At 44.7% G+C, this 12736-nt stretch overlaps 1 protein-coding gene across 2 annotated transcripts in view; it reads right to left on the bottom strand.

Annotated features, from left to right (window-relative positions):
• Positions 1-406: 406 nt before the first annotated feature.
• xylb (xylulokinase homolog (H. influenzae)) overlaps positions 407-12736 on the bottom strand; it is a 75364-nt gene continuing 63034 nt past the window's right edge. For both annotated transcript variants that reach the window (XM_014181342.2, XM_014181343.2), the window contains exon 19: positions 407-1007. In XM_014181342.2, coding sequence (XP_014036817.1) covers positions 939-1007 — 69 coding nt within the window. In that variant the 3' untranslated portion in view covers positions 407-938. The remainder of the gene's footprint in view (positions 1008-12736) is intronic.

Raw genomic sequence — 12736 nt, 5'->3', positions numbered from 1 at the left:
AAGGTATATTGAGTTCGTTCCCTCCCTAACACAATAAAACATGTAATGTTTGACACCCCTGATCTAAAAGTATGTTTGTCAAAATACCGATGGTATTATAGCTTGTTGCCTAATAAACACAACTATGGAGATCATTTAAGCACACTGGAGGAGAATAATGAACAATTGATTGGGAGTGGCAATCGTGGGGCCTGTGTGTGTGTGTGTGTGTGTGTGTGTGTGTGTGTGTGTGTGTGTGTGTGTGTGTGTGTTGTATGAGCCGCTAGGAATGCTGGGTATTAATAGACCAGTAGGACACAGCCCCAGTCAGAACATCAGCAAAGGAGAAACAGATACAAATATCTCATTGTAAGAAGACTGTCTCAGTCACCTTCACCAATGTGATTAATCACAGCAATGACATGGGTTGTCATGAAAAGTTCAATAGATTTTATTGTTTGAAGTAATTTGAGGGCATCAGCACAGTAGATCACTGAAGATTCAGAATACTCATAATACTGTAGGTCTTTCAGAATTCCCATGAGAACAAAATTATTCAGTTCATTTCTGAGTGAGAAGACAATTCCCTTATGGAACTTTCATACTTCCCAAAATACTTGTTTGACTATCTAAATGCCCATTGAAATGATCATGGCATGACAACAGAGATGGTTGCTGAATACACCATTAGACAGAAGAAGCGAAGAATGCAAAGAAAATTAGGTATTCTTAGTGTAATCCCTACGAGTCATCACAACTAAACAAATTGAAGAAGGTCGTGTCACTTGCAGATGCATTCATGAAAAATTACCTTAAATATCTTCTTTTTTTTTAAGGTGTTTTACAAAGTCAAAATCAAGAGGTTGGAATCACGTGTAAGGCACAGGTTTGCAAGTCCTTCATATTTGCTCATCAGACCATGGAGAAATGTGCTGATTGAAATAATTGCCCGTGTTCAGTCACTGCTTTGATTCCTGGAGCACTCTCTCCTCCAGCTCAGCGTAACGCCTCAACAGGGGAGCGAACACCTGAAACAAAAAAGACAAAGAAATCCCAGTGAGAACCTAAATGTGCTATATAAGCAAAAAACTATTGAAGAATATCCATTTCATTAGTGCTATGTGGTAAAGTGATCAGCGGACAATGCTGAATAACACTCCTCTACAGATACCCTTTTTGAACTACTGTTCTGAACCCGACCCGAACCGCCCCGTACGGTACGGTACTGGCCCAGATATTTCTTATTCAAATTGTCATTTCCTTTTTGTTAAAAGAGTATATGGTGGATGTGTAACCAGATCAGATCAGTACGGCTCGTCTCAACTCAGTAGTGTGAAAAGTGGTATATGGTTGAATGTATAACCAGCCAGCCCAGTCTAAGTTAGCTCGGCTCAGAGGTATGAAAAGGCTACCAGACCTTAGAGTTTTTTTTAGGTCTGAAAAGTAGTCCAAATAAAGTGGTTTGCCAGCCCAGAGGCCAGAAAATTGGGTTATTTTCTCCCCTTGTGGTGGATGGACACGCATGGTTGAGTGGTTAAGAGCAGGGCATAGCAGCAGACACCGAGCCAGGATGGCCTTTCTTCTGAAAATACACTGTGGACAGCATCAGTCATTTTGCTTTGAAAAGTCACAGTCAGCCAGGACACTGTTTGTCTGCCCTTAGAACCCTGTGTGTGGTGTGGGGGGGGGGGGGTTACTATCCTTATGGGGACCAGAAGTCCTCACAAGGATAGTAAAACAAGGACAATACTGACAAGTGGGGACAAAAAGGCTTTTTAAGGCTTAGAGGTTAGGTTTAGTGTTAGGGTTACAATTAGGGTTAGGGTTAGAGTTAGGATTAGGGTTAGAATTACTGTTAGGATTAGGGGTTAGGTTTAGTGTTAGGGTTACAATTAGGGTTAGGGTTAGAATTACTGTTAGGATTAGGGGTTAGGTTTAGTGTTAAGGTTACAATTAGGGTGAGAATTACTGTTAGGATTAGGGGTTAGGTTTAGGGTTAGGAGATCAGTTTATTTTTAGGGGTTAGGGTTTTGGGGTTAAGGTTAGGGTTGGGGTTAGGTTTAGGGAAAATAGGAATTTTAATGGGAATCAATTGTTTGGTCCCCACAAAGATAGTTAAACAAATGTGTGTGTGTGTGTGTGTGTGTGCGTGCGTACAGTGAGAAGAATATTGATATTGATTGAGTCTTCAACTCCAGTCTGAAACCTTTTTATTTCACATCCATTAGACTTGGTCATTGTATTAGGGCTATACAAAAACACTTGAGAATAACATCAATCTTTGAATTTAGCTCAACTTTCACATGGTCCTAGCTTTAGACTGAGGTGACCTTGTTTACAAATGTTTAATTAGCATGTCAAACACAAAGAGAGGAAAGCAACGTTGATTGCATCATTGTACAGAAAACATATCATAGTCTAGTCTTGCACATCCTAGGAAATAACATGACAATCACCACATGAGTACTTATGGTGCAAAGCATGCTGGATGGATGGATGAAAGATGGTTGGATAGATGGATGGATCACTGCCTGTCCATGGCTCTCTGTTCTCCTTCTGTTCTGCCTTTCACTCGTCCTGCTTTTCACTCTGCCCTTCTTTCCGGTCTCTCTCCCCCATCCATCTATCCCCCTGACTCCATTTCTCTGGTCCTCTCTATCCCCCTGACTCCATTCCCCTGGTCCTCTCTTTCTGAGCCCTGACTCCATTCCCCTGGTCCTCTATATCCCCCTGACTCCATTCCCCTGGTCCTCTCTATCCCCCTGACTCCATTTCCCTGGTCCTCTCTATCCCCCTGACTCCATTCCCCTGGTCCTCTCTTTCTGAGCCCTGACTCCATTTCCCTGGTCCTCTCTTTCTGAGCCCTGACTCCATTCCCCTGGTCCTCTCTATCCCCCTGACTCCATTCCCCTGGTCCTCTATATCCCCCTGACTCCATTCCCCTGGTCCTCTCTATCCCCCTGACTCCATTCTCCTGGTCCTCTCTATCCCCCTGACTCCATTCCCCTGGTCCTCTCTTTCTGAGCCCTGACTCCATTTCCCTGGTCCTCTCTATCCCCCTGACTCCATTCCCCTGGTCCTCTATATCCCCCTGACTCCATTCCCCTGGTCCTCTCTATCCCCCTGACTCCATTCCCCTGGTCCTCTCTTTCTGAGCCCTGACTCCATTCCCCTGGTCCTCTCTATCCACCTGACTCCATTCCCCTGGTCCTCTCTATCCACCTGGCTCCATTCTCCTGGTCCTCTGTATCTCCCTGACTCCATTTCCCTGGTCCTCTCTATCCACCTGACTCCATTCCCCTGGTCCTCTCTATCCCCCTGGCTCCATTCCCCTGGTTCTCTGTATCCCCCCTGACTCCATTCTCCTGGTCCTCTATATCCCCCTGGCTTCATTCCCCTGGTCCTCTCTATCCCCCTGACTCCATTCCCCTGGTCCTCACTTTCTGAGCCCTGACTCCATTCCCCTGGTCCTCTCTATCCCCCTGACTCCATTCCCCTGGTCCTCTCTTTCTGAGCCCTGACTCCATTTCCCTGGTCCTCTCTATCCCCCTGACTCCATTCCCCTGGTCCTCTCTATCCCCCTGACTCCATTCCCCTGGTCCTCTCTATCCACCTGACTCCATTCCCCTGGTCCTCTCTATCCCCCTGGCTCCATTCCCCTGGTCCTCTCTATCCCCCTGACTCCATTCCCCTGGTCCTCTCTATCCACCTGACTCCTTTCACTTGCTTGCTGTCTGCCATACCCCTGCCCCCATTCTCACTGCTCCAGCCCTCTACCTCCAATGCCCCTCCCCATCTCTACCCGCCCCTCTCCCTTCCTCTGTGGAGTGTTGGCTCTAGGCCAGAGCTCCATGGTGCCACAGCGTATCATGCCAGAGCAGGGTGGCTAATCACACCAGTGTCAGCAGTTGGCCGGGGCCACCATGCACCAACGCTGTGCAATGCTCAGGAAATTAGATTGACATAACACTGCTGGAGGGAGTGTGTGCACGTGTGTGTGGTCGCACACAAAATCTTCTCTCCGCCCCATGGTGAAATGTGTAGAATTGCAGCAAACTTGCTTTAAAACTGCAACATTTTCTCCACGCTTCATGGCGAAAGTTGTAGAATTGCAGGAAATGAACCTCTGACTGCATGTGTGTGTATGGATGTGGGTACACAGATTTGAGGCCCCCACCCCCATCAAAGTTGCCCATCCATGGACTAGGCTTTTAAACAAAGAAATGTAGGGGGTAGATCAGCTTTAATATTGCGGATAGATTGCAGCTTCCATCATTTCCAATACCCCACACATTTTGGGGTAAATATACAGTACCAGTCAAAAGTTTGGACACACCTGGTTTTTCTTTATTTTTTACTATTTTCTACATTGCAGAATAATAGTGAAGACATCAAAACTATGGAATTGTCACAGGCGTCGTACAGAACAGACCAAGGCGCAGCGTGTAGAGTGCTCATTCTTAATTTATTATAGGAGAACACTTAAACAGAAAAAATACAACGACCAACAGTTCCGTAAGGTACAAAGACTATAATGGAAAACAACCACCCACAAAACCCAAAGGAAAACAGCCTAAGTATGGCTTCCAATCAGAGACAACAAAAGACACCTGCCTCTGATTGGAAACCGTACTCTGCCAAACCTGGAAAATGAAACATAGAAAATGAAAACTAGAACACATTCCCCTAGAAACCAACAAACCCCAAAACACACAAAACAACCCCCCTGCCACGCCATGACCATTCTACTATGGCAAAAGACCGTTTTACCTGGTCAGGACGTGACAGAAATAACACACATGGAATCATGTAGTAACCAAAAAAGTATTAAACAAATTAAAATATATTTTACATTTGAGATTCTTCAAAGTAGCCACCCTTTGCCTTGATGACAGCTTTGCACACGCTTGGCATTCTCTTAACCAGCTTCATGAGGTAGTCATCTGGAATGCATTTCAATTAACAGGTGTGCCTTGTTAAAAGTTAATTTGTGCCATTTCTTTCCTTCTTAATGCGTGTGAGCCAATCAGTTGTGTTGTGACAAGGTAGGGGTGGTATACAGAAGATATATATAGTTTTAAACCACCAAGACTCTTCCTAGAGCTGGCCGCCCAGCCTATCTGAGCAATGGTCACTCACTCTGACAGAGCTCTAGAGTTCCTCTGTGAAGATGGGAGAACCTTCCAGAAGGAGAACTATCTCTGCAGCACTCCACCAATCAGGCCTTTATGGTAGAGTGGCCAGACGGAAGCCACTCTTACGGTTAAAAAATAAAAAAAAGATGGTGGCAGCATCATGCTGTGGGGATGTTTTTCAGCTGCAGGGACTGGGAGACTAGTCGGGATTGCGGGAAAGATGAACAGAGCAAAGTACAGAGAGATCCTTGATGAAAACCTGCTCCAGAGCGCTCAGGACCTCAGACTGGGGTGAAGGTTCACTTTCCAACAGGACAACGACCCTTAGCACACAGCCAAGACAATGCAGGAGTGGCTTTGGGACAAGTTTCTGAATGTCCTTGAGTGGCCCAGCCAGAGCCCGGACTGGAACCATATTTAACATCTCTGGAGAAACCTGAAAATAGCTGTGCAGCAAGGCTCCCCATCCAACCTGACAGAGCTTGAGAGGATCTGCAGAGAAGAATGGGAGAAACTCCCCAAATACAGGTGTGCCAAGCTTGTAGCGTCATACCCAAGAAGACTCAAGGTGCTTCAACAAAGTGCTGAGTAAAGGGTCTGAATACTTAGGTAATACTCCTATCTCGGAGCTCTACGAACAATGCCTTCGACCTCATGGCTTGGTTTTTGATCTGACACTATCAACTGTGGGACCTTATATAAACAGGTGTTTGCCTTTCCAAATCATGTCCAATCAATTGAATATACCACAGGTTCCCTTTGACATTATGGGGTATTGTGTGTAGATTGATGAAAAAAAACGAATAATTTAATCAGTTTTCAAATAAGGCTGTAATGTAACAAAATGTGTAAAACGTAAAGGGGTCCGAAAAATGGATGGACGACCCAATAAGCAGCTTAGGTGAAAAATCAGATACATCTCACTCCACATTTCCTTCAGTGAATCTAATCCTCTTGCAATTTAAATCAAATCAAATAGTATTAGTCACATACGCCGAATACAACAGGTGTAGACATTACTTACAATGCAGTTAAAAAATATATATTTTTGAAATACGGATAAGAATAAGAAATAAAAGTAACAAGTAATTAAAGAACAGCAGTAAAATAAAAATAGCGAGACTATATACAGGGGGGTACCGGTACAGAGTCAATGTGCGGGGGCACCGGTTAGTTGAGGTAATATGTACATGAGGTAGAGTTATTAAAGTTACTATGCATAGATGATAACAACAGAGTAGCAGTGGTGTAAAAGAGGGGGAGAGGGGCAATGCAAATAGTCTGGGTAGCCATTTAATTAGATGTTCAGGAGTCTTATGGCTTGGGGGTAGAAGCTGTTTAGAAGCCTCTTGGACCTAGACTTGGCGCTCCGGTACCGCTTGCCGTGCAGTAGCAGAGAGAACAGTCTATGACTAGGGTGGCTGGTGTCTTTGACCATTTTTGAGGCCTTCCTTTGACACCGCCTGGTATAAAGGTCCTGGATGGCAGGAAGCTTGGCCCCAGTGATGTACTGGGCCGTTCGCACTACCCTCTGTAGTGATCTCGATGGTGCAGCTGTAGAATCTTTTGAGGATCTGAGGATCCATGGCAAATCTTTTCAGTCTCCTGAGGGGGAATAGGTTTTGTCATGGCCTCTTCACAACTGTCTTGGTGTGCTTGGACCATGTTAGTTTGTTGGTGATGTGGACACCAAGGAACTTGAGGCTATCATCCTGCTCCACTGCAGCCCCGTCAATGCGAATGGGGGCGTGCTCAGTCCTCTGTTTCCTGTAGTCCACAATCATCTCCTTTGTCTTGATCACGTTGAGGGAGAGGTTGTTGTCCTGGCACCACACAGCCAGGTCTCTGACCTCCTCCCTATAGGCTGTCTCGTCATTGTCGTTGATCAGGCCTACCACTGTGTTGTCATCGGCAAACTTAATGATGGCGTTAGAGTCGTGCCTGGCCGTGCAGTCATGAGTGAACAGGGAGTACAGGAAGGGACTGAGCACGCACCCTGAGGGGCCCCTGCGGCCTTGTGGCTCCCGTGTGGCTCAGTTGGTAGAGCATGGTGTTTGCAACGCCAGGGTTGTGGGTTCGATTACCACGGGGGACCAGTACAGAGAACAAAATGTATGAAATGTATGCATTCACTACTGTAAGTCGCTCTGGATAAGAGTGTCTGCTAAAATGACTAAAATGTAAAAATGTCTTACTCACATTGGCTGCGGAGAGCGTGATCACACAGTCTTCCGGAACAGCTGGTGCTCTCATGCATGTTTCAGTGTTATTTGCCTCGAAGTGAGCATAGAAGTAGTTTAGCTCGTCTGGTAGGCTCGTGTTACTGGGCAGCTCTCGGCTGTGCTTCCCTTTGTAGTCTGTAATGGTTTGCAAGCCCTGCCACATCCGACGAGCGTCAGAGTCGGTGTGGTACGATTCGATCTTAGTCCTGTATTGACGCTTTGCCTGTTTGATGGTTCATCAGAGGGCATAGCGGGATCTCTTATAAGCTTCCGGGTTAGAGTCCTGCTCCTTGAAAGCGACAGCTCTAGCCTTTAGGACAGTGCGGATGTTGCCTGTAATCCATGGCTTCTGGTTGGGGTATGTACGTATGGTCACTGTGGGGACTACGTCATCAATGAACTTATTGATGAAGCCAATGAATGATGTGGTGTACTCCTCAATGCCATCGGAGAAATCCCAGAACATATTCCAGTCTGTGCTAGCAAAACAGTCCTGTAGCTTAGCATCTGCTTCATCTGACCACTTAATCGATCTCGTCACTGGTGTTTCCTGCTTGAATTTTTGCTTGTAAGCAGGAATCAGGAAGATAGAATTATGGTCAGAGTTGCCAAATGGAGGGCGAGGGAGAGCTTTGTATGCATCTCTGTGTGTGGAGTAAAGGTGGTCCAGAGTTTTTCCCCTTCTGGTTGCTTCAAGAGGGCCACCATTGTTCCTGTTCCCAAGAAAGCTAAGGTAACTGAGCTAAATGACTATCGCCCCATAGCACTGAGAGACTAGTCAAGGACCTTATCAACTCCACCCCACCTGACACCCTAGACCCACTCCAATTTGCTTACCGCCCCAATAGGTCCAGAGACAATGCAATCGCAATCACACTGCACACTGCCCTAACCCATCTGGACAAGAGGAATACCTATGTAAGAATGCTGTTCATAGACTACAGCTCAGCATTTAACACCATTGTACCCTCCAAACTCGACATTAAGCTCGAGACCCTGGGTCTCAACCCCGCCCTGTGCAACTGGGTCCTGGACTTCCTGACGGGCCGCCCCCTGGTGGTGAGGGTAGGAAACATCTCCACCCCGCTGAGGCCCCACAAGGGTGCGTACTCAGCCCTCTCCTGTACTCCCTGTTCACCCATGACTGCGTGGCCATGCACGCCTCCAACTCAATCATCAAGTTTGTGTGGTGTCAGGAAAATAACTTCACACTCAATGTCAACAAAACAAAGGAGATGATCGTGGACTTCAGGAAACAGTAGAGGGTGCAGCCCCCTATCCACATCGACGGGACAGTAGTGGAGAAGGTGGAAAGTTTTAAGTTCCTCGGCGTACACATCACGGACAAACTGAAATGGTCCACCCACATAGACAGTGTGGTGAAGAAGGCGCAGCAGCGCCTCTTCAACCTCAGGAGGCTGAAGAAATTTGGCTTGTCATCAAAAACACAAACTTTTACAGATGCTCCGCCCACAACCGTAAGGCTCTCCAGAGGGTAGTGAGGTCTGCACAACGCATCACTGGGGGCAAACTACCTGCCCTCCAGGACACCTATACCACCCGATGTCACAGGAAGGCGAAAAAGATCATCAAGGACAACAACTACCCGAGCCACTCTCTGTTCACCCCGCTATCATCCAGAAGGCGAGGTCAGTACAGGTGCATCAAAGCTGGGACCGAGAGACTGAAAAACAGCTTCTATCTCAAGGCCATCAGACTGTTAAACAGCCATCACTAACATAGAGACGCTGCTGCCAACATACTGACTCAAATCTCTAGCCACTTTAATAATTAAAAATTGGATGTAATAAATGTATCACTAGCCACTTTAAACAATGCCACTTTATATAATGTTTACATACCCTACATTACTCATCTCATATGTATATACTGTACTCTATACCATCTACTGCATCTTGCCTATGCCGTTTGGACATCGCTCATCCATATATTTTTATGTACATATTCTTATTCATTCCTTTACACTTGTGTGTATTAGGTAGTTGTTGTGAAATTGTTAGATTACTTGTTAGATATTACTGCATGGTCGGAACTAGAAGCACAAGCATTTCGCTACACTCGCATTAACATCTGCTAACCATGTGTATGTGACAAATAAAATTTGATGAAGATATCGTGCACCAGCTGTTATTTACAAAAATACATAGTCCGCCACCACTTGTCTTACCAGACGCTGCTGTTCTATCCTGCCGGTACAGCGTATAACCAGCCAGCTGTATGTTGATAGTGTCGTCGTTCAGCCACGACTCCGTGAAACATAAGATATTACAGTTTTGAATGTCCTGTTGGTAGTTTAATCTTCCGCGTAGATCATCAATTTTATTCTCCAAAGATTGCACGTTTGCTAGCAGAAGTGGGGGTTTATTCGATCGCCTACAAATTCTCAGAAGGCAGCCCGCCCTCTGGCCCCTTTTTCTCTGCCTCCTCTTCACGCAAATCATAGGGATCTGGGCCTGTTCCCGAGAAAGCAGTATATTATTCGGGTCGGGCTCGTCAGACTCGTTAAAGGAAAAAAAGAATTCTGACAGTCGTGGTGAGTAATTGCAGTCCTGATGTCCAAAAGTTATTTTTGGTCATAAGAGACGGTAGCGGCAACATTATGTACAAAATAAGTTGAAATAAATGAAAAATAAATGAACAAAAAAACAAAACAAAAAAACGCCAGCCTTCTCCGGCGCCATAGTTACTTCTCCCGAGTCTATAGAGATTGCATTGCGGGAGTGTATATTTGGGGAAAAAAGGAGGGGTGAAAGATATTTTCCTCTGCCAGCCTGTGCCCCATCCCTAAGAAAATAGCTTTCTGCCCCCTTGACACCATCCATTAATGTTGTGCTATGGGGGGGCATACTAACAGAATTGTGTTGTATTGTACATGTCAACAGCACACTCAATTTGGAAAGTGTAATAGACATTTAGTACAACTAGTGTGTGCGTGGTGTGTGTGTTGGTTGGTTTTTCTATCCTTGTGGGGACCTAAAATCCACAAACGGCCCCACAAGGACAGTAAAACAAGGAAAATTCTCCCTCGTGGGGACATTTCCAATGACCCCATGAACTTAGGGGTTAGGTTTAGGGTTAGAATTAGGGTTAGGGGTTAGTGGTTAGGTTTAGGGTTACGGGTTAGGGTAAGGGGTTAGGTTTAGGGTTATGGGTTAGGCTTAGGTTAAATAGGATTTTGAATGGAAATCAATTTTAGGTCCCCCGAGGATAGAAGAACAAAACGTGCGTGTAAGGTAAACACCAATTAAAGAACCCTCTGAATAGTGTGGTCTCTGCTGACCTCTGACAATCTCTATGAAGGGAGATAAAGACCCAGCGTTTCCACAGCAACAACACCCCGATGCCCCAGAGAACAGTGGGTAGTGTGGTACACTAACACTCCTCTCCTTTTGGCCGGGTAGTCCCTTCTATGGGCCACATCAATCAGGTCTCAGAGAGAAATCTCAGAGAGGCCTATGCACATCCATGATTTCTTATGTCGATAAAAAGGACCAACAGTATTAGGGTAAAAAAGGGATATTCACACACTGATTTATGCTCTCAATAAACTGTGAAGGTTTATTTCAAAAGCTGTGTTAGCTATCTGTTAGCCTACAAATCCCTGACCAGAACTAACATTGTGCAACATCAGCATGCTAGCAGTTAACATTAAAAAGTACAAGGCTTTGTGATTCACTCAATTCCTTTTTATAGTTTAGTAAAACTGTCCAGGGTGGTGTATACTTAATCTAAAACTTCTGCTTTTCCCAGCAACACCATGTAGCTAAGTAGCTGTCGTTAATATGGAGGGCGGATGTTCGACGGGTTTGCATAAAAGTGCAATGAACGGTAATCCGGCATGTCTGATTGCTGCCAGCTCCTTAATAGGTTGCCGCCGCCGCCCTGACAGCTAAACGTATTCCCGCCCAACAGGGGCTGACACGTGATCTGCAATGAATTCCCACCGGGGCCTAGCAAATATAGAGTATTCTAATATCACACAAACACACAGCGCTCCTCGGTCCCTCAGACCACATTCAAAGATACGCTGCCGAGAAGCTAGAACAAAAGGCACACTTCAGAGAAGCAGCGCCGTAGTTAATGTACTGTGAAACCGACTGAGACAACATCACCTTAAAGCTCAATAGGTAGGCTAAAGTGACGTGAAAGTGATTGAAAGGTCTATTAACAACACAAAGATAAGCTACTGTACATAAAGTACATCATGTACTCTCCATACAGTACATGAAGTTCCCTGGTTCTTTCAACAGCTGTAAGATGTAGGATCTTAATTTGATCACCCTGTTACAGGAGAGCTTTCCTGAAATGCAGAAAATGTAAAACTTGTAGTGTATTTGAGGTTTTAAAAGGCTTCTGAAGTTTGTAATTTCCACTTAAATATGTTTGATTTGATTTTCCCTTACGAAAAACTCCTACAAAAATGTCCAAATAGTAATTCACATTTCCTGTTGCTTCAGGATTCTTTTTCCAGCTGTAACAAAATGGCTCAAATTAAGACCCTACACCTGTACAGGTCCAGAGCTGATCTTCTGCAGACAATGAAAGAGATGACGGCAAAACAACTCTGTCTTTCATAACATTTCAAAGCAGTCATTTTCTATCTTTAGGAATACAAACAATACAGTGTGTGTGAGTGTGTGTGTGTCATGTTCCGTAGCCTCAGCCCATTGAGGGACGGAGAGGAGAAACAACATGTATGACTTTCAGCACATTCAGAACATATACTAGACTACTGTGTATAGGAATATAACAGACCAGGCAACAACACACTTTATATTTTGATTGGTAGCCAATTAATGGAAAAATAAAACACACAAGATTTACATTGCTGTCTCATTACGAAGAACATCGTCATTCACTGGGTGTGAAATGGGTCCCACACGCTGTCTCGCAAAACAGTATAATAATCAAAGGCTTCTAAATTTATAGCGCTGCAGGAGGAAACCCTGTTCGATGTGCTACATCATGCATGTAATAAGCAGTTGTGAAATTTCTCATTGTTATTTATGAAGAATACTGAATTATTTAAAGGTACATCATGAGAAAAACCTGCAAAACATCTCCTCACTAATACTGGAATCATCTTAAGAAACCCAGACAGTTTGGTAGCTACATGTATCTTTTACGTTCCTCTTGTAAAATATTTAAAATACATGCATTTTTCATGTGATATAAATGCATTATAAAAAGTGTATTTACATCTCATATAGTATTGTCAGTTTGTAATGACAGAAAGGTACAAGTTTGATATCAATTTAGCCCATATTTCCCCATTCCCAAAAAATACCCTTCCAAATCAATGGCAGTCTAATTTCACTTACCACTGTTTGCCCCCCATACACACCAAAAATTAGGACTGATATCTATATGCATATACAG

This window comes from Salmo salar, chromosome ssa29 (genome assembly GCF_905237065.1).
Source record: "Salmo salar chromosome ssa29, Ssal_v3.1, whole genome shotgun sequence".
Lineage (NCBI taxonomy): Eukaryota > Metazoa > Chordata > Actinopteri > Salmoniformes > Salmonidae > Salmo > Salmo salar.
Note: the sequence above shows the minus strand (reverse complement) of the source record. Positions and strands in the feature narration are given on the sequence as shown.